The sequence below is a fragment of the Simochromis diagramma genome, unplaced genomic scaffold (genome assembly GCF_900408965.1).
Source record: "Simochromis diagramma unplaced genomic scaffold, fSimDia1.1 OVJJ01000685.1, whole genome shotgun sequence".
NCBI classification, from domain to species: domain Eukaryota; kingdom Metazoa; phylum Chordata; class Actinopteri; order Cichliformes; family Cichlidae; genus Simochromis; species Simochromis diagramma.
Window position 1 is genome coordinate 16,882,011 of NW_024387477.1, and position 23,307 is coordinate 16,905,317.

At 41.4% G+C, this 23,307-nt stretch overlaps 1 protein-coding gene across 9 annotated transcripts in view; it reads right to left on the reverse strand.

Annotated features, from left to right (window-relative positions):
* Positions 1-3,619: 3,619 nt before the first annotated feature.
* The window catches only part of diaph2 (diaphanous-related formin 2), a 357,889-nt gene continuing 338,201 nt past the window's right edge, over positions 3,620-23,307 (reverse strand). For all 9 annotated transcript variants that reach the window (XM_040016586.1, XM_040016585.1, XM_040016582.1 and 6 more), the window contains one exon: positions 3,620-7,381. In XM_040016586.1, the coding sequence (XP_039872520.1) occupies positions 7,317-7,381 (65 nt within the window). In that variant the 3' untranslated portion in view covers positions 3,620-7,316. The remainder of the gene's footprint in view (positions 7,382-23,307) is intronic.

Sequence of the window (23,307 nt, forward strand, 5' to 3'; positions counted from 1 at the left end):
ACTGTATATAAAAGATGGACACACCCTGGGACATATTTACACGATATCACCCCCACTAAAGTTTGGAGTTAGGTATCTGCTGATGCATGCATGCATGCAAACACACTTTATGGGTGCAACATCGTAAAGAGCACAGACTTCTTCAAGTGGTTATAGTACAATTAATCACAAATAACCACATTAAAAATGCTCTGATGGCCAGCTGCACCATGAATACAGACCAGAGTTCCAACAGTGACTTGAATTGGTGGATACGAGGCTTAGCAGATAGCTAGCTATATGACTACCCCTGTTGGCAACCACCTGTCACCTGTGCCTACTAATGCAATGCCTTAAGACTAAAACAAAATCATTTTGAAATATAAATAATAAAACCTTTGATGCAGCATGCTGTAGTAAGTTTTATTTTAACTTTTATTTTCTCTGTTCGGAGCCATGAGGAATGCCACCTCATGGCTTTGTATGAAAATTACAGTGATTTCGTCCTTTTTATGGTCAATTTTTCTTCCACCGTTTCTGTGACGTGACATGCAGTTTTCCACACGTTTCTTCATTTATGTGCCCATAAAGCATGAACAGTAGTTTTCTTTTCAGCCAAAAGCATACGAAAAATGACTCCTGCTAGATTATTACCCTGATTTCCCCTAGGCTCCACACACATATGAACAGAATTAGGTAATATAATCACACAGCTTTTAAGTCTTTCTGATAGTTACTGGATTAAAGGAATCAATTTCTGATAATGAAGGGGTCTTTGGGATTGTGGAGTTTTAAATGCTCAGAAAAATTTATTCACTGCTTAACAGCCCTTCCAACAAATGTAATAGAAATGCCTTTTGGGCAATTATATTACATTATGAATTTGTAGCTACACAGTTTGGCCACTATGTTCAATTATAGCGCATATATATATATATATATATATATATATATATATATATATATATATATATATATATATATATGCTTTGTATTAATCATAAACGTAGTATCTGGGTCTGAGGAGGAAAGCCTTTGAACGAGTGCCTTAAAACAGCCTCTTTGTCCTCATAGCCAGCAGCAGGTGGTGACACTCAAGATTATGTTTGGGAAAATTAACCATCTCACTTGATTCTTTAACTTTGTAAACATTCTCCTGAATGGTTTTTGGTCCCAGTCTCTGCTTTTCACTCTTATTCAGCATCAAATTATTTTAATTTGAAAAACTTATGTTCCCATTTAAAGTGAAATAAGAAAAAAAATCCAGGGTTTAGTATTTGGTTGTATTCAAAGACACTGGGAGGAGACAGCTGTTCAGTTCTCTCGATAAGTAAGACTTTTTATCCCGTTGTTCACCAGCATCCCAGTTACTGTCGCAGTCAAAAACGTTTACACTTTGTTAATCAAAACTTTAGTTTGCAGTAGCGCTCCTGCTAGCTATTGCCCTTTCATTCAAGTAGTTTACATGTCAATGTGCAGTCTATGCTCACGTAGCAGAACAGCGGGTAAAGACAAAGTACCATTGGCATCATATTTAAGTTTAGCTTCTAAACAGTGCAAAGCTGATGACTTCCATCCTGTTGAGTTAAAAGAAAATAAGCACCATAACATAAACTGTCGTTACAAGAATATGCTGTGTTTTCTTAAAATGCATTTTTCGGTGCAGCACTACTGTGATGGTCACATTAACTGTAAGTCTTACATGCTCATGACACTGAGCTGTTAATGGCACATACACCAAGACAAATGTGCAATGCTGCTCAAGCTGCAAAGTACCAAACAGGCCTATAGGTAGAGTTGTTCCTTTCACAAATGGCACACACCTGCAGAACATTAGACAAGTAAATTCTTTTACAGGCAAATTTATTTAGACACCCATGCACCCTGGACATGCATGCATTTTATCAAAGTGCCATGGTTAAGCGCAAAGTGCTGCTTGAATAAGATTTCTCCTCAGACAGAATTAGCTCAGGTAAGGAGGGAATCGTTACTGCCTGCTTTGTCTCATCTCCATAATGTTTGCGTTTTCCATTAGGCGGAAATGCGAAATGAAACATAATTATGTTGTATTCCCGCTGACAACTGATCTGTCACAGAGTGCATTAGAAACACGACTGTGAATAGCGTGAAGAAAGAAGGTGGCGAGAGAGAAAAAACTTGTGTGGGCCAGGCTCATCTCTCAGAGTTTGACAAGGCTACTTACCTGGAGGTTGTAAAAAAGAAAAGAAAACAGGATAAAAAAAATAAGTAATACCTGCCACATCCACACAACTGTACCCCTAAGCTCATTAGACAAACACACTTCCAGTATCTCATTTCCAGTTCTACCGCCCCGGCCATGACAGATCTCTCAGCCCGGTACAAAGCGCAATTATACCGAACTAGACAAATATAGCAAGGGGGTATAATAATCCTGAATCACCTCGAAAGTCAAGAAGATAAAAAAAAGCTGTCCTTCTTATGGTTGCAGTGCTGGTGCCTCGTAAGGAACTAGGTTGGCCTTCTTTAGCACTTGCAGCCAAGTACAAATTAACCTCCCTAGATCAACAATAAACCTAATTAGAGTTGTGTTCTGCAGCACACATCTCTAAACACAGATCACAGCTTGTTGAGAGATGAATCTCCATCTGTCTGGCTGCACACTGGGAGGAGAAGAGGCTCAGAGAAGATCAGTCCCAAGACACGTCGAGAGAAGCGTCGCGCATTTCTGTGTGCGAGTGCGAGTGCACACGAGGAGCGGGAGAGAGCTCCTTGTGACCCGAGGTATACTCACAGATGTCAGCCCTTATTTTATGATGTCGTGCTGCAGCTGGGATGTGGGACATGGCACATGCAGGGAGAACACGCCATTACATGTGAGCAGACGTGGTGGTGGTGGTCGGTGGGCTGTAAAGCAAACGGTCAGGACAGGAGCAGCCCTGCCCTGCAATTCGACGCTCGCTAGTGAGACTCGTACAGACTGACACAAACTGATCGCACGGGAACACATCATGGAGAGTTCATTTTTTCCATAAATTGCTGCTCTAAAAAAAAAAAAAGACTCTTATTAACTTTAAAGTCAAACTGCCTAACACAGATTTAAACTGCATATTTTGTTTTGACTGCCTATAAAAGAGAAATTCCAGAGAAAATGTTTCCCCGGCTTACAAATTAAAATTCTTTAGTATCAAATAATAAACAAATGATTGGTTTGCTACCCTGATTTTCCCCGTTGTCTAACATAGGTGGAGATAAGCTGAAGTCACAGTAGAGAGAGAAACGTCTGCAAAATGATTAAAATGAGAAAAATTCCTTGAAATGTGTTTTCAGACGCTAGTAATTTCCCTAAGCTGCCATTAGACATGACAGCATTATCACTTTGCCTTTGACACTGTGCAAGATAAAGCAGCGAGGACACCGAGGTCCAAATATGTTGCTTTTATAGGTAGGAGCTGTCTCATTTATCATGTGCTAAAACCTGGAGCTCTCTGTAAGCTCTGTCCATAAGTCAGAGGAGCAGGTATCTTCTGCCGTGCTATAAAATGAACCGAAGATGTAATTTTAGACCCACAGCAAGACAAAAGGTGAAGACTTGATCAAGAAATACTTGTGACGTGTGAATACAAAAAAACTACTGGCAAAAGAAGAAGAGACAAAGACGCGCACAGAAATTTGTTTATATAACAAAGTGGTTATTATTTAGTATCATATTCCATTACATAGTTTATGGAAGGACAGTGTGCATAACCATTTTGCTTTTTCATGTTTCTAAGGATACAAATAAACTTAAAATGTTACAAATATAAATGTTTCTTATGACAATAAAACATACTCGGTGACAACAAGAAAGGTAGGCAGGGATATGGCAGCTTACACACCATGGTTGGACAGGGTTTGTCAACAGTTATGAACATTGTTTGTTGATTCAGCCACAATTGTTCTTCCACAAATCAATAGTAAGCGCTAACAAAGTCGGAAAGAACTGGATATGTGGCAGCTGGGAACTATTTACCAGAAGAAATGCTTTGCAAATAGTTCACTCTGTTAGTGGCAATGTTGTATTTACGAATCTTAAACAAATCTTTCTCCGCCTGAGCAGAATAACTTGTGAGGTAAAGTGCGCAGTCAGTGAGTGTAAGTAACATTTCAAACTTTTCATTTAATCACTTGCCACTGCAGAGAAATGGCACCTTTACCTTTATACCCCTGCCTCGCCATTCTTACCATTACAATGAGAACACCATCAGCTGAGGTTTGTTAGTAACAACCAGTAAGAGGATGGGCCGATATGCTGATTTCTACAATAACACGGCAGACCAATTCGGGTTCATTGTCAATGGACTCTCTACTATTCTTCTAGGAAAAAAACACATTATTCTGAATATTCTACGAGATGGTGTGGGGGAGAAACACATGAATCACTCACAGGGACGATGGAAATGTTGTCGTTGTAGAAGCGTCTTGTTTTCACTCGTTGTTATCATTCAAAAACACCAAACGTATTCAAGGTGAACACTGATGATCTGGAACTTCTATAATGGCAAACATTGTAGCGCTTAGCTCAGCACGGTGCACATCAGAATCATTACAAAACAGATTTTTAAATGACATCTCTAAAAAGATGCACCGGTGTTTCGATAAGAAATAACACTTGACTATCATAATAACATCAAATTTCCTACTCTGAATGACTTAATTGGATCAAAGTTGAAATAACAATTACAGTTTTAAAAAAGCTTTTGTCTGTACAGTCTTTTTTTTATAGTTTAGAGAAAAAAAGCTAAACAAACACTTGGCAAATGTGGAAGAAAGTTGTTTAAAATGAGCAAAAAAAGAATAATTCAGTCAAATTTTGTGAGAAAAACATACTGTTACTGCTGACCACAAACCACTTGTTGTTTTAGCTTACACGGTATCCAATCATAAAGCACTAAATATCACTGTAGTTGGACGACTGATAAAACAATAGCCGTTATTAATTGCTTGAAACTGTGCTGAGGGCAAAGGGCAAGTATCTACTAGAAAGGGAAGAAAAATCACTGCAATCTCTGCGCTGTGTGCAACACGTCTTTAAAACTGCCATCAATGCAGAAACCTCATTCTCTCTGCTTTCTCTGTATGACTGCTCAAACCTTATATTCAGAGGAGAATTAAATATGCAGACTTCTCAGAGTATTGTGGGTGCACCTTGAGCCGAGATGATGTGTAAAATTGCATTTTTAGAAGTGCGCAGGCTGGGAGAGGAGGCATCATGAAACAGACACATCATAAGCTGCACTGGCAGATTGTTTAAATGAAAAAAATCTCCATCTATTCAGCCCAGGAGTCAAGCACATGGAATCCTATTTTGCCCGAGTTCCTGTTCCGATTACTGAGCTGGCATGGTGCACACAGACGATTGCCCCACACAGAAACACACAGACACACAAAGCCTACAGCTGAGTTCTGTTATTAGTGTGGTAACCTGTCTTAAGGTAAAATGATTGCTCGTGCCCTTAGTGCCGGGGAATCGGAGGGCGCTCGGAGACTCGCTTTCCAAGACAAGGATCATCTTGTCTACTGTGCGCCTCAGTCGATAATTCTGCTCGTGCCCGGTCTCCATGTGGATTCAGCGGTTGTTTTTAGTAGCATCTGCTTACAGTTTAGGGAAGTAAGGGAACAAGGGCCACCCTAGGCATGAATACATGAATAAATAGTTCACGTGAAACTGTGTGACAGTGAGCCCATACAGAGAAACAAGCTCACAGCAAAGTTTCAACTATCACGTACACAAACGCCACACACCAGGTGGCTGTTTGGAGGAGTTTGTCCAGGTAGAAGAATCACACAAATCCCACCTCTTGGTGGTCTTAAAACCCTGCTTGACCTCATACATTCAGTCAGATGAATTTAAATGTTTTGGAACCTACGAGGGTTTTTACATATTTATATAAAATCATGTCTCATGTGCTACCAAATATATATTCTGTTTTTCAGTTAGGTTTGGGAAAAGGTCAACATTTGGGATAAAACGGACCCTTTCACAAAGTTAACCACATGTTAGATTGCAAGCCTCGTTTTTGTTTTGTAGTCATAGAGACGAGTCCTACGTCAGGCACTGGTGACAGCACTGCCTTCCAGTAACTACTGCAACAGGTTGCTTACATAAACACTTATTTTAACCTGGTTCAAAATTTTTCCATAATTTCTTTCTTTCTTTTTCTGGAGATTCCAGTGTTTAAAAACCAAATGAAAGACAAAGTGCAGACCTTTTACTGCTAGTTTACAGATAGATTAATTTTCGGCCTGTGCCTTTATTGTATTTCAAACAGATTAATAATAAAATGATGGTAATGTTGTCGTTTTTTTTCCTTGCTGAACACCTGATCACAGGAAAGGTCAAAAAGTTCATGTTAGCTCCTCCAGGCAGTTAGATGCATTTAAAAATGTGTCAGTCTCTCATGTTAGAAGCAAAAGCGACCTTGGGACAGATCAGCACCCAAAGGCAAAGTTAGATATTACACAACTAAAAATAAAATGCATCTTGTCAAAATGGAGATTACAGTTTCAAAATCCATGAGTCACAAGCTCTGAAATATCGGTACAGACGGGGGCCAGCTCTTGTGGCTTTGTGGTATATGCAATGAGCTGATTTACGGAGACAACTGGCTGTTGTGAAAACTGTCTTGATGTTGGTTGAAGGAGGTACTGGCAGTAAGAAATTTTAAACAACTACTCCCTCTTTGATAAGAGCTTGGGGAGCTGCTCGAGAAAACATCAGCAGGTTGAAGGCTTGCCAACACGGGTGTTAAATCCCTGTTTTCCATTTAGAGGACAGCTGCCCCGCTGCTTGTTTGCAAAATAAAGGGTGTGTGGTATGTTCACGGGAATGAACGACTCTGCAGTCCTTCTTGGCATTAGTTCTTTCTTCAGTACGCTGCAATGTTCAATACATGTTTCACGTCAAATCTGAGTGTGAAGTATTTTGATTACAGAAGGATTTAAGTGGAAGGCTTAGACTTGCAAGAATGAAAATGGATTTTCAAACAATCGAAACGTTTCATTTCTCTGCAGTAACCTTAAAATGTATTGTTTTTAATATCAAACCAGCTAGAGAGGACAAACATTTAAAGTGATGAACAATTCTTGAATAAATATGTAAAACGTCTGATGAACTGGATGAAAATGATTCTTCAGTTCTGTGTAGTTTCTTTAGGCTTGTTTGTTCTGTACTTGGTGCTGTGTGTATGTGGGATTCCTTGGAGTTTGTGTATGTGCCACAGTAAGGGGTGGTCTGTCCCTCCTTCAGATGTCTTCTAGGTCTCCTCCTCGCAGCCCTCTTTGGCACTTATCTAGCGTCTTATAGTAGGCGCGGGTGATCATCGAGCTTGGTGATTTGCGTTGTGCCGTGAGCGAGATCTTTCCAGGACTGCACGACGGTTGTCTGGTTAAAAAAAAAACAGGAAGACAAAGAATAAAAATACAAAATGTGAGAATCAGAAGGAACATGAAAGCGCTGGTACATTGATTCATACTAGCACAGGAGCTCAACCAAATCAAAGACAGAGGAGAGACGACGTGAAGAAAATCCAGGCTGATTGAGAGCAGAGCAGCAGGGAAGGAGGGAGGAACAGAAGAAGCTGCTGGAGTGGAGGTGCTTGTCTCTGGTGTCATAGTAACTCTATTCAGCTCCTGATCCAGACTTCCACTCAAGAGCCCCTCAACTATTCTCTCATCAGATGCAGCAAATGCACACTACACAAAGTAAATGCACCACGCACAAAAACTAATACCACTACAAAAATAGTATACATATGGGCTTTTTCCATTCAAGCCTGTGTGCTCTCTCCATCGTGACACGTTTCCACCGTGGCCTCCCTGCAGGGGACAGCTGCACTGCAACAAGCTGCTACGGAGGTGATAGCAGAGCCGCCCATGGCCAAACTACGTGGTGTCCTCACTGTCTTTAGTGGCTAAAATGTGCTGGAGATTAGAGAGACGTCCTCTGGTGTTCAACTGTCAATACTTTTGCAACTTTCACCTGAACTCTAGAGTTTATTTGAAGCTATGCGGTTCATTCACATGTCAACCTTGTATTACTGTGAACTGAATGTTTTCAGCTGCATCGAGTGCACTAAACACTTCCTGCTTCACGAGAAAAGCTTTTGTCTGGTGAACTAGCAAAGGCCCTAATACAGCACCCAGACAGAAGCATTGTGTTGTAGGTCTTTAGCATTAGAAAGATCCTTTGAGAAATGAAAAGGATCAACCTAAGAGTCCAAACTTCAAATGAAAAAAAAAAGACTAACATGAGTCAAAATATGCAGAAAAAAATCAATCAGATATGATTCGCTGCTGGTAACAGAGAATATGCCACTGTAGCACTTGTGGTCAGAAAGCAGGCCAGTCACACTTTGGGTTTTTCTCTTGCCAGTTCTATGACAGAGTCATACAAACACTGCCTCCTATGCTATCCAACGATGGCTGCCCAGAAATGCCCATGGCATCTACTGGGCAGCCAGGTGGCAGGTGGGGCTGAACAGAACCAGGAAGCATAGCCATGGAGTTGACTGCAGGCACACCCACACAGGACTCCCTGGTATTTCCAAGCGTGCCGTCGCCAATGTGCCCATTACTCAGTGCCAGCTGTAGGGTGCCAGGCGTCCCTGGCTGGGCGTTGTTTAATGGCACTTGCACCATCCATCATGTCAGGTAATGAGCTGAGAGTGACTGCGATGCCGACGAACACATACACAAACACGTTCACACGCAAGATCCACACCGACTCCCACATTCACAGCGGAGAACAGCAAGCACTCCTTCAGACTGGATACAAAGCATCATGCAGATGGTGCACAGGAGGAGAGGGGGAGAAAGGGGGAGGGATGAAAGAGACCGAAAGGAAGACAGCTCAAGATGTTTAAGGAAAACAGATAAAGGTCCTGCATTCTCAAATTATTTTAGTACAACATAGATTCATATACAATAGGCCACTGCAAAAGCTACCATGTTCTGGCAGCGCATCCAAACACATCACGACTGCTTATTCGTGTACTCGTTTTTTCTGTTCACAAGTTGTGCTTTATTCTGTAAGCATGACTTACACAACCTCCCTCTTTTCAAAATAAGAAGCAGCATTATACAAAAAGGAAAGCAAAAATGGGGACAGTTTAAAAGAAAAAAAAAAAAACTAGATCATCCACAATCTATCCCTGCCAATCATTTGCAAGCCCAATTGCTGTAACCTCATTTCTGCGCAAGCAGTCCCCTTTAACCCTCATTCTATCAGAAGAACATGAAAAACAGAGCTCGGAGAATACAGACCCACTGTCTCTGATCTGAGGTCATCTTGGGTTACATCTATTACTGTAAATAGGAAATGGGATAGAAAATAGGAATGGGAAAAACAATAGTGAAAGGGATCAAAGGCGGCTGTCTAAAGAAGGCATTATGAATTATTAGATGAGTAAAATGACGAAAGACAAGCTAAAAAAATCGGTTTAAAATCGGAAGAAAAATTGAATTCGCAGTACAAATATTATTTTCCTTTTAATAGATCATCATATCCATTTTTTTGAGCGATGCCATTCTACACATTGCATTCAGGATACTTACCATCAACCAACTTGGTTTAGACAGTCAACGTTATTAGTTTAAAGTAATCAAATAGTAGTTATTCATAGTTCATAGTAGTTATTTAAAGTACAGATGCATAGCATATATGAGAACTGTCTACATCACAAGCGCAAACCGTTGGTGGGCATTTGAAGAGTCATTTTGTATTCTGTGCAAACTGAAAAGAATGGAAACCATTAAGGTGGCCACTTGTTGAAACCCTACAGGAAAACTGCCCTAAACTGGAGGCAGCATTTTTGTGGAATAACAAATAACAAGTGCCCTTTTGGGGGTATTTGTGTCTTGCCTAACTGCCTGAACATATTGGAAAGCGTTCGTGAAAGACTTTGCAAAAAAAGAGAAAAACTTCCAGCAAAATGCATCTCCCATCAGACGATTCTTGAACGGAGAGCTACTGGCTTCTCATAAAGACTTTTCTGTTCCTATGTTCAGGTGCATAAAAGCCCATCTTTTCCCACCCCACATCAATCTATCACAACAATTGAACAAACAGCAGCCATTTCTACTGGGAGAGAAACATTACTAGTAGCCTCTACTGAATTGAAAGCTCCAAGCACACATACACATACACACACACACACACACACACACACACACACACACACACACACACACACACACACACACACACACATACAGGAAGAGAGGGTAACAAAGTGAAACTGGGGAAAAGGAGAAGAGATCCACACAAAAGATGCTCTACAACTAGTTTTTTTTTTTCTTTTGGTGCGCTGATTGCAACTCTTTCTACTTGCATTGGTTTTGATGGCTTCTTTACCTGCTTCTCCCAGAGGCGACATCTTTCCCTGTTACAGTAAGACCGACACAGAGCAGCACAGAAACAGGAGAGAAATTGACAAAAGAAGAGATATTCCATGTTACAACAGGGAGATGTTGGCATACCAGAACTTAATTAAATGCTGGCTGGCACCGTTTCTCAAAATGTTACTAAAAGCACCATGGATGGCAGATGGAGGGGGATGTCACTGACACACACACACACACACACACACACACACACACACACACAACCTCCTTTTCTCTCTCACACCAACAGAGGGAAATACATTGTTCCTTTAGTGTTAGCAGAGGAAAATCCTTGCATGTATATCATGATGATCCCTGCCACAAGGGAGAGGCTCTGAATAAGACAAGGGTAATAGGAGGAGGAGAGGACGCCAGATTACAGAGCAGCGAAAAGCAGAGGCCTTTTAAGCCTGCAAAGTCAACTCCGACCTTCTCCTGACTCTTTGGAGGGCTTCCAGAGAGATGCCATTTCTTCATATGACAGATGTTGTGTTATGTTAATGGCTAATTGCACTGAATTACATCATGATGCAGTTCTGTTCACTGCTAAAGTAGAAAAAGCCATCATTCATTCACCAAATGGTTTTCACATCGGATACTCTGAGCCCAGTAAAAACCACAAGGCTTAGAAGGCACTAGACAATGTTAGGTAAATACTGTCTGGGTAGCAACTGCCCAACATCTAAACATGCCACTCATGTTCACTGACCCATATTCAAGGCCACAATAAAAAGATCATAATCACCAGCCTTTTGTGTAAATAGCTTCAGCAGGAGAGTATCTGGAGTAAAGACTGGAGCTGGAGCTCGTGTGGTAGCTGTTGTGATAGCTTTGCATCGACTCTCTTTTTGGTTAAATAAGTTAGCGATGACATGATGCCTCTGACATGTCACTGCCTTTGTCTAATTCTCCCTGTCTGAGTTGCTCCGCACTTCATATTTTGATGAGTTGAAACATAGCAAAGGTGATTAAATCTCTGCTTGCTGCACATCAACATGTTGTTTGCTTCTCTGCTGAGGGGGAAAGCGTCTGCGGCACCAGCAACAGGAACAGCCGCAGCCTTCTATCACTCCTTTTCATCTCCTTTACCTCCCGCCTCCCTCCCCTCTACCAGCCTCCGAGCTACAGAGTAATGGAACTCTGTACACAGAAACAAGATACGGCATATAAATGGGATGCAGAGTGAGAGAAGCTATTTCTTCTAACTGAAAATTATGACCCAGGTATCGCAAAACTACAGTGGTGGCAAACGTAGCCCCTCGTTCGCTGGTAAGACTAATCACCACAAATAAAGAGCAAGAAAGAAAACATTGTGCAGCTGAGTAAAAGGTGAGAGCAGCTGTGATGAGGTGAAAAAATACAAACATTGTGTCACAGTGTCCTGTGTGACGTTACACAGACACTCAATGATTTACAACAACCAGCTCAAAGGTATACAAACCAGAGAATTGTAGAAGATTAAAAGATTAAAGGTGCAACAAGCTTTGTTTCTCCTGTGTCTCTATGAAGATCTTCCAAAAGTAGATTTTCTGTAGTTAAGATTTTTCTTTTTTTGTTGCCACAAGCGGAGAATATCAACTGTAGTTTGCAGAAAACAAAGTTCATCTTGCTTCTGGTAACAGAAGCTGAACAGATGCAGATGACTTTGTTGCAGAGTTGTTCTGAGTACCAAAACCCCCCAAAACATATAAAAACAAAAGAAAACTAAATGGACTAATAATAAAATAATAAATATAAAATAATAAAATCCATTTTCAAATCTGTCTTTATGTACACTTAACCATGAAAATGTAGAATCTCCATCACTACACTTCAGCATCAGCATTTTTCATTTGTACTCAGAGGAAATGCTACATGAAAAACAAAAATGTGTAAACCAATCAGCTTTCATGCAAATGTCCCAAAAAAGATGCAACCATAGGTGAAGTGTTACAATCCAGACATTCTACTCACATTTAATCTTTTAATTAGTTAATCAGTTAACTGTGTTGATATATCCAGTTTATTTGTGTTTCAAATGACATTCACAAATTTTCACACACTACTGTGAACGCAGGTATTTCCTTACAGTCAAAATGCAACACGTTATCCACCACAGTGCAGCCATTTACACATTTGCCTATCAAGGGGAAGATCCCTGGTTTGATTGTGGCAGGAAGTGCATCCGGCATTAAAAAAACTGCCAAATCAAACATGCTGAGCTACCTGCTGTGGTGACGACCTTGTGAATACGGGAGCAGCTTAAAGTAGCTTCTTATCTATGACTTTTTATCCATCCATTCACCTCCGCTTATCCTTTTCAGGGCTGCAGGGGGCGATGGAGCCTATCCCAGCTGTCTTAGGGCGGGAGGCAGGGAACACCCTGGACTGTCGCAGGGCTAACAAATATACACAGACAACCATTCGCACTCACATTCCCTCCCGCATTCACACCTATGGGCAATTCAGAGTTTCCAGTTAACCTATCCCCACAAACTGCTTGTCTTTGGATGATGGGAAGGAAGCCGGAGTACCCGGGGGCGGGTAGAACCACGCAAACACAGGGAGAACATGCAAATCCCACACAGAAAGACCCCAGCCAGATGGTGGAATTGAACTCAGGTGTGCTGTGAGGCAACGGTGCTAACCACCGTGCCACCGTGCTGCATGACTTTCACATTTTAAATGTGCGTATAGTCAAGCACGGAACTGTCTATAGCCAGTAATATACATTTTTTACCGTTAAGTAACACCTAAAGGAGTGGGCTGTACAAGTGTCAGGAGATCTGAGAGCGAGGGCGCTGCAATCTGGTGCTTGATGTGTTTTGGTGTGTTTTCTCAGCATGCCATAGCAGGCAAAGGCGATCAGACTGGCATGACAAAGGGAAATGTCTGAGACAGGTCTAGATAAACACGCTGAGGCAAGATACTGAAATTCTTCCACTTTCTGTATCTCTTGGAGCCTTCCAGTGTACACCGTGCTTTTTCATCCTGTATCCTTTTTCCAATTTTCTTCTCTCACTTTGTTCTACTCCCCTCCCCCCTTTTAATCCCTCTTATTACTGACATTACCTCCGCTGTTTACTACAAAAAGCTGGCCACTTGTGATTTCTAAACACCCAGGAAGCACAGGAAGCAAACCAAGCAGTAACACAGAGTCCTGGCTTAAAATGAACACTTAATCTTAAAGCATTCAGAGCTGGCAACCATGTATACGGGTTCCCATTCCTGCTTGACAGTTTGTATACAGAATCTGAAAGCAAAGTGAGTTCAACAGAGCCTGTTGAGATAAACAGTAATGAAGAGAGGTTCGTAGAGAGCAAGGTGGTCATAACACATGCAATTGCTTTTGACAGCAGAGGGATGTGGTTAATCTTTCCATGCCTCTATCACCACTCTATCTCTGTGGGTACTTTGATGTGCATGCTTGGTAATAATAGTGACTGACCCAGATAGTGAATACAGCCATTCTTTCTCCCAGTAGCCCACGACTCTCACTACCAGGATGCCACTTAAGTTCTAAAATCCTCTTTTGCAAAAACAGTGTTGTCCACCTTCACTGAGAAATCTCACCACCAGCTCTCTCTTTTGCTGCTTTCTACGCTTTGCATTTTTTCTGCTTTTAATGTCGGGCATACTGTGCGTAAATGTGGTACATCCACGCAGAACATAATGCACACGCAGGAACTTACTGTCCCATACTAGCCCGAGAGAAGCTTGCTCTAAGAGAAATGCCTCTTGATTGCAAAGCATAAAATATTTTTGAGGAGAGTACAGGAAATCACTGCTCATGCTTATAAATGAATGTTTTTTTATTTTTAATATTACTTTGCCTTCTCACCAGTGAAACCTTGACAGCTCTCTACCAGGGACAAAACAGCAAGAGAGAAGACGTGAGGTTTTGCATGTGTTTGCGCACATAAAACCTGTCTGCACTACCTGCACTTAACTTTATGTGTGTGGTAACCTAAAAAAATCCACGTTTCTTCTTGGAGCTTGGCTCACATTTGTTAGGTTTTTGACTAAAGGCAACATGCCTCACAGACAAAGGGTAGTACACTTTCCTCACTGGGCTCCTCAGGTTCAAAAATCTCCTTAAAATATCTCTGCAGGACTTGACTCCTCAGTCATGGGACGGTGCCTCTGAGCATTCTGGGATGCACAGACACACACAGCCCAAATGAACAGTTATATGAAAACACTTTTGCGATCGATCAGTGCCTGAGGCAAAACTCCCATTCATGATTGTCCTCTCAGCAGTCACGTTTCAGGAGGGAAGCTTAAACCTAAGTATAACCATGAAAGAAAACAAATATCCTTGAGAGCATATTCCTAAAACTGCTAAGCACTGCCCACCTGTGTGACTACTGTTTGAATTTACTTTATACTTTGACATTATCTCCCTACTTTGGCACAACACGTAAGTATACAGTGCAGTTTCCATGTTTAACATCTCGATCTGAGTAAAATGAGCAGGAGCATTTCCGCTTCATTTAAAAATTGAATCTATCCATACACTTAGGGCCACATTTACTAAATGGGGCACAATAACGTGCGAGAGCAATCCCCATATACCACCGATAATTGTGGTTAGTTTTGCCGGTGATTTACGAGAGTCGCGCTGTTTTCTAAACACAGGTGCAGTCAGTTCATTTTAACATGACATGTCCAATCTGCCGAGAGCTGCGCATTTTAGAGCAAGGTCGCAAGCTGTGGGTAATCTACTGACAGAAAAGGCGCAGTTTGTTATTGTAATCAGAAAAGTGTATAATAACAGATCAAACACGTGCACGTTAACTGTACGCTTGTGATTATTATGAAGGAAACAGACTTCAGTAATCGACAGACTCCAATGCAGGACTGTAAATCATGTTACATGACTTCAGGGTATAAAACAAACCGGAAATACCTGATTGACAAAAGTTTATTTCTATACTCTGCGACTGGGGGCGTTAACACTACTAACACAATTTTTCTGTGCTCAATTTGCCTCATTTCATGGTCTCGTGTGTGAAATCTGTGATTTTATAGCTCACGTGTCTCAATTTGTGTAGGTCCACCACTAAAATCAGTTGTTTTAAGTGCCCAGCTAATAGTGAAAAAACATGTGCCATGTCTTGGGTCCTGAAATCATAACTATAATTACATTTAAGTGTAATTTATTAAGGTAAAACATGTTTTTAAATGTTATTAATGTAAATGCATTAGGCCTGGTTAGGATAGGGTCCACAGCCAACATCAGTCGGTTCTCTTGGTTCTTCAGTTTTTTCGCTTTGAGCTCCGTTGTGCAGATTGTGAAATTCCTGCCACAGGAGCCACAGCATGTTAAAAAGAACCCAACGCCAAACATCGAAGAAGTTTTGTTGCCACTGGTTTTGCATGACTTCTTAGGTGTGAGGTTTCAGGTCATCACTAAATTCACTGAGCAAATTTAGAATGAGGTGTTTTGGTAATGTTTGGTAGTCACATCTTCACCTGGCTGTGAGAAATGTCTCACTCTTCCAACACGTGCTCTTAAATTTCCATGTCTCCTATGTGTAGCAATATCAAGCACATAAAATAAGACATCTTCTTTCTGGCATTAAATATCAGCATCATTTGCAGTGAACTGTGCGTCACAAACATTAACAAATCAGTTTGTGTGTTTGATTTAAATATTCGCCGACCTATATTTGCACGTTGAGAAAGGAGCTCAAAGAAAAGGATATGCAGGCGGGTCAGTCGCACAATCTTCTCACTGCGCTCTCTTTGTAAAAACCAACAACAGTACTTTTTTAATGTTGTGGTGGTGCAACAGATTTGTGAATTTATCCCTTAATATTTTAATATTTGATTTCTGGTAATAACATGCTTAGTAAATCAACATCTTCATTTATAAAATATCAGAAAACAGAGTCACAATCAACCCAAACCACCCTGACGCCATTGCCAAATGTTTACTTTTCTAATATGTTACATTTGAGAAAAAGTCATACATTCAACAATAAGGATGCTATATATGTTATGTTTCTGACAAAATATCTGAAAAATGTTTGTGGGTCTAATTAAATCTTTCTTTTACACAAGTCATGCATGGAGGCATGGTAGAAGTGGCAAAATATGCACACTGGACTGAAACTGAGATTCATTTGGGGCTTCACCAGCAGCCCAAGACTATGACCATGAGGCATGCAGGAGCCATGGAGAGCACAGATGGGGCCCACAGCAAAGGCCTGGGTTTCACATGCCTGAGCCAGGAGAGAGTAATCCATCAGGCCAAGGCACTCTGGTGCCTAGGGGGGGCAGTCACTGATCCTATAAGACTGATTGGGCCTCTGTGGGAGGCCAGACCTCCTGACTACACGGACATCAGTGGCCGGCTTGCTCCACTGAGGCCTGATCTGAACTGGACTGATCCAAAGCAATGACCTGTTTCCATTTAGATTCTATAGCGGCAGTTATGTAGATCAAACATAACAGTCTGCACGAAACATGTTGTGTAAAATTTAATGAAAGTGGGCATTTGAAACTTGATTTTTTAAAGTATATATCTTACCTGAAACAAATTTAGGAAACGTTTCAGGCACTGAAATATCAATCCTCCATAAGTAGTGTTCATATATGTTTAGCTGAATAACCCTGATGCTAAAATTCTACTTCAGTGTATTTAATACAGTGTAAAACTTTAGATCAAGTGATAGAAATCTAATTACTTTATCCAACTGTCTCCTAATCAGACGAGGTCAGACACAGCCTCACCCAGATGAACAGCTGGAACCTGCGGCAGCCAAGGCAAGCTGCATGATTGACAGGTGAATGAGTAGACAGAGAGATAGTTAGACAAATGGAAGCTAAGATATAGTTTGACAGACAGATGGGAGCGTAAATGGATGGTTTGGCAGCATGATAAGGTAAATAGGCTGATGGATCACCAAACAAATGTGGGAGGAGGAAGGAAGAAAATAAAAGAAGAGAAGAAAAGAATGCCTGTCTGCAGACAACAAAAGATAGGAAGCCAGATAGCCTGATAAACACAGATGGATTGTGTTGATACACAGGGAGGTGGGGCAAGATCGATAGATTGTTTTATTCTATTTTCTCTTGGCAAACTGGAGATTTGATGTGGCTGGTATCAAGGCGATCTGTTTCTGACGACGCCAGGCGTGACTGTTACAGATGGCAAGATAACGACACATCTCAATCTTTGGCTAGCCTCGCTGCAGTCGATCTTAGCTGCAATGCTAGCACCACCGGTGGCGTCATACTGCCCTGTGTAATCAAAAAGGCTCTGTGGAACGAATATGTCCTATAATAATGTCCTATAAAGCCCCTCCCCCTGCATAAGACTTCATATAACACGTGGGTCAAAATGAGTGAGTTTGAAACAAAAAGTGAGGCGACAAAGAGCTTCGAGAGAAAAGTGACTTTGTGTCTCAGAATGGAGATCGGGGAGGAATTTTTTACTTCTACTCAGTTTTGAGCAAAACAAAATGGATGCCCTGACAACCCGATGCCTCATTACTGCTGCTTGCGTTTATCATGTCAAAATGGAAGACAAGGGTATGAGAAGTTTAGAGGCAAGGGCTCTCCTAGTTAGAAAGGTGGCTTCTCTCTGCGGCTGCTTGAGGGACATGAGGGTGCACTGCAACAGCATTGATGAGTGTTGCAGGGCTTATAATAGACAGGAAAGGCCCAGAAAGCATGCCCTTTAGAGGTGCAGCATCTCTCACTGTCTGACAGCTTACAGGGTTTAGGCTTCACAATGACACCTTCACAGTGCGCTCAAGATGACACACAAACACACATGCTCACAGGTGCATAATTCGCACACAAAGTCTCAGAAACACAAATAAGTTTGGCAGCGCACACACGCACGATGATACACAAACAGGCATGTGCATGCTATCACAGTCACGCACTCTCACTAATCCATTTGCGATGTGGAGATAACACCTGACAAGTGGAATCTCAGCATCATGCTGACAGTATTAATACTCATAAAACAAGCCAAGCTATAAAAACATCCTGCATTCACTCCAAGAAGGGGGTTATGGAAACAAACATCTGTTTGTGCCATGTTAAGGAAGCAGTACAACTCCCTAGGCGTAAACATAAATATAGCGAGGAATAGTCTTGAATTTCTGTCAAACCACATACTGGGTGAAGGAGGTAGGTTACCAGGTGGTTTCTTTAATGAGAGGCCAGCTACACAAGCGAAGGACAGCTGTGTCGATAGCAAAACGTCGCTTTCATCGTTAGTATTAATTTACGGTAGTGTCGATGACAAGTTTCAAGAGATTGGAAAATTATTTTGACAACTGCATCATGTGAATAATGTATGCAGAAAACATCTACCAATTCCAAGCCTTTTCATTTTCAAGTGTCGCTTTTATCTTTCTCATTTTCTATCCAATCGTTAAGTGATGACGTGACGAATCCTACTTCCGGGCCTAAAGTAGTCTGCGTTTAATACGGCTTTTGTGTTGTTAACATGTTTAATGTTATGTATTTTCTTCTATTTAATCTCAAAAAGCTCCTAAAACAGTCAGTGATCACTGTTGACCTCCCTCGGCTTTTATTACCGCTAATCATTTATTTAAGCTCAGTTTTTAAAACCTTAGGATGTAACTACAGCCCAGCCCATGCAGCAGTATATGAATGACTAACCTCGTATTGTGGATGGATTATCTCAGTTGTTCTCCTGGCTGAAGTTTGGTCCTTTTACAGCATCCTGCCATGCGATTACATTTGTTCCTGACCACCGAGAACACTCACGTTAACTTTTATCGAGTGGAAAAAAAGTTAGCTTGTTTATATTATGCTAACATAGCTGTGTCGCTAGCGGTCACGTAGCACATCATTATATACCAGCTAGCCAAACTTCAGTAACCCTACAAACGTCACTGCTGTTTAGTTTTCTGTCTTCATTTATGCTGGAAGTGATAACAGAGCTGTATGTTTTAATTTGTTTCCAAAACCCCGCAGTCAGGACATGCTATATTGTATTTAGATAGAAGCTAGCGAGCTAACTTCCTGCTAACTTCTAACTCCGTTAAATGTCATAATCTCCGTTTTCATGGATGCCTGGATGTTAAACTCAATTGTTACACCTGGTAGAGCAGAACGCTGATCATTTTATTAAAGATGAAAGACTTTAGACAGTTTTTCAACTCTCAGTAATGCCATAGTGATCGTTTGATATATGGACCTGCAGCGGAGCTTAGACCCAGACACGGCTAGTGACGTCAGACTTTACGACCGGATAACTAAACACATGGTGGTCAGGTTATTTTCAGCCCTACTGTGTTGTATTGCAAAACGCTCCTTTTATTAAAAGTGTTGACAAAAACATTCATGGATATAAATAAAAAAACATGCATGGCTAAAATAGCTAACAGTAAAAAAATCTGCTCAGATCAGCAGGTAAGGCTACTGCTCTGCTTCGGGAATCTGAACATGGTGTCTTCTGGATGTTTCTTAGGTGAGATGTTATATGTAGGTTCGACTGGGAAGACACCCCAGGGTGAGCCCAGGACACGCTGGAAAGATCATCTCTCAGACAGCCTGGGAATGTCTTTGTCCCCCCAGATGAGCAGGAAGAGGAAGCTGGGGAAAGGGAAGTCTGTGCAGACTGCTGCCCCAATGCTCCAACCCTACATACATGTTGTAAAACACATATTATGAAATAAACGTAACTGTGTGTGTTTAACGATAGCCCAGGTTGGTGAATGATGGCCCAGAAGGATGCAGAGTTCTTCTAAAAAAATCTGAATGCTAGAAAACTGCAAAGTTTTTTCCAGCAACAATCCAAGCTTCCATCAAATCTCAGGATTCTCTAGGACTTTTACCCACTCGTGCCTTACCCGAGTTAATAAAACATGGTGTTGTGTGTTATTTATTTATTAATCCCCTTTTTGAAGTGTCCCAGCACACAGCGAGAGCAGTGGTGGAGACCGCAGAAGGCTTTGCAGCCAGTGAGCAGCCTCGCTCTTTCCTCCATGCGATCACCATCAGACCCATTTGGCCATGTGAAGATGCTCCCGTCTGTTCACATGGGGGGTGCGGGTGTGCTTCCTGAAAGACTTTTCACTTTTTCTTTTAATATAAATCATTCATACTGAGAGATGCTCCCTCATGTACACAAAACACCACAAGCTTCTCCGCGATGGGCTACACTTTGCTACCTTCATGTTTTTGCTTGTGTTTTTCTTGTGCTGCTGTCAACGTGCGTTTTGGTGTGCAAAACTTAAAGTAGAGGTGATAGATGCAAAGTATGTAGTGGTACTGTATAAAGCAGCAGCCGTGTGACTGACTTCTTTGTAGTTTGAATAAAGTTATTTGAAATTTTCTTTTTAAATTTAATTTACCAAAAGCTATCCATCTGTTTGCTTCTGCTTTTCCAGTTCAGGAACGTGGGGGCATTCCCAGCCATAACTTGAATAGGTTGCCATTACATTATCACCTCTTAAACTTCAAAATCTATTTATTCCCCTTTCTAGATGTTGCTCTGTCTGCACTGCTATGACTTAGAGTGAACAATAACTCATCGATATTCCACCACATTTGTCAGGCACTCTTTGTCGAACTCCTCGACGTCCACAGCTTAGATGGTGGATGTGCTTCTACGTGTGTGAGTATACATTTTGAGCTTATATGTGTGCCTGAGTGTGTGTATGCGCTGGCATCAGATGAAGCGGGAGCAAGATGACTACACATACCAACAGACCAGACATCTCAAGCGACAATGGATTCAGTGTGGATGAAAAATTTATCCACCTCCTTCACTTATTCATCAAGGAGGAAGATTTTTCTGCAGGGATGCCCTCCAGAGATGCGGCGCTCACATGCCAGGCGGCCTGCCGCCACTTTACCCACAAGGTTTTCAATAAAACAAGCAAACAACACAATTCCAACACCTATAAATAAGTGATCGTTCCTGAATAAAGTGCTGTACACAGAGCCCCTCACTGAGGCCACTCATCACACTTTAATGGGGCCCTGTACCAGCCAAAGTTATTTCTCTCCTCTCTCCCTGCCTCTCTCTATCTCTGAGCAGAGTGAGGGAACAAAGTAGCTGGAGGTAGCTGAAACAGAAGAAGCAGAGTTGCATTCAGATCATCATCATGCCATCACCTGGCTCAACAGTGGTTAAGATACAGCACTATCTCGTTCATGATTTATGAGGCTATCAACATGCACTATCCTCCCCCTTTCCGCCTCCTCTTTCTCTCTCATCTCTTTCAAGCACACACACACAAACAAAAAACCCACAAACACGTAAGCACAAACAAAGTCCTTGAATTACTTTCTTAGTTATTTCTCCTTTTCTGGAGACAGGTTGTTCACAGCAGTTTGAACATTCAGAGTGGTGGCCCGCCAGATGCTTGGGCGTCTGTCAACGTGGTGCTATTGTTAGCTAGTTTTTGATGAGATTTGCATGGCAGAAAAGCCATCAAATAAGATATACTACTGAGAATATGAGAAGAGATCACACCTAATCCGCACACCTGTGTCTTGGCAGCACTAAGTCTCTTTTCAGACCAACACACACACACAGGAGCAGATACATCCAACCGCCCACCCACACCCACACAATCAAGACTGCAAACTTACACAGCAGCTTGAGTCTGATTTAGATGTGGGTTTTCCTGGGGCTCAAAGGCTCACAATTACCATACTTGTTCAAAAACTAACACACATGTACTACACTTCTTAAAATTGAGTATGCACAGAAACAAGAGCATTACACTGCGAGTTCTCACATATTTTCTCATATAGTCATTTTCTGCAAAAGACACTTGAATTTTGGGGAAAAAAACAACAACAACAACAACAAAAATTCAGCTGTGGTATTCAAATTTGACAAGATTCCATCTCTGACAAAAAGATATGCTTTTATTTTTATTAGTCTTATCTTTAATTACACTTAGTTTAGGAGTTTCACTGAGAAAATACAATTTTATTTGAAGATCTATTTCCTGGGGCCATTTCTTTCTGGGACTAAGTGGCTGAAAAGGCCCATTATACTTTTTCTCTCACTCTGAGTGATGTGTATACTGTGCACATCAAACCTGTGCTGATTAAAAAAAAAGAACTGGGTCACTAGCATCCTGGCTAGTGGCACTTTCTGCCCTGGCCTATAAGCCCCTTAGTTACCTAGAATCCCTTGGCATCCATGTTAGAGCCAGGGCCCGCGGCAACACACCTGTGTCTGCACTTCTTCACTGGGATCAATTAGCATTAAAGTTTCAGAGCTGCTCTACCGCAGTGTGGACATAGTGTACACTGGAGGGATACAGCCTGAGAACAGCCACAAGAAAGAGACATAGACGTGAAGAGAGAGATAGATTTGTAGGCACACAGTGGACTGACACAAACACAAAGTCATTCCTCCAACTCGAACCCTCCTATAAGCTGCATTTCTGGGTCCAAGTCCACGGTTCTGTGTGTTTTTAAAGTGATGACCAATAAAAAGATTATCGCATGTACCGTCAGCATGAGCATGCTTTGCTTCACGTTCTGCTGTAGCTTAACCTGAATTAAATGGAACTGTTTTTTTCTGATTTCTTTGTCCTCTCTAACATTGAACTGATCAACCTATGAGCCACGCACTTAGAGGGACGGATGAAACTTTGAGTATATAACACACTCCAGAATAAATGCAGAAAGAGAAGGATTCTAAGTCGAATACTGTGTGTAGATGCGGGAAAACCGGCCCGTCAAATGACCAAAAACCAGTGAAAAAACTGTTTTTGATTGTAGTGCTATGAGAAAAGATCTACAGCCCTGAAATCTATGTGAGAGAAATCCATAAACTGGAAGATTTTCAAATTTTATAAACACCCTTAGGCTCCTAAGAGGTCATCTATTTGAATATGCAGTAATAAATGTTCTTTAAAATTCTGCTTGTATCCAGTTTTCCACTCACAGGTTATTGTTCACTTTATCAGCCTTTGCTCTTGCAAAGTT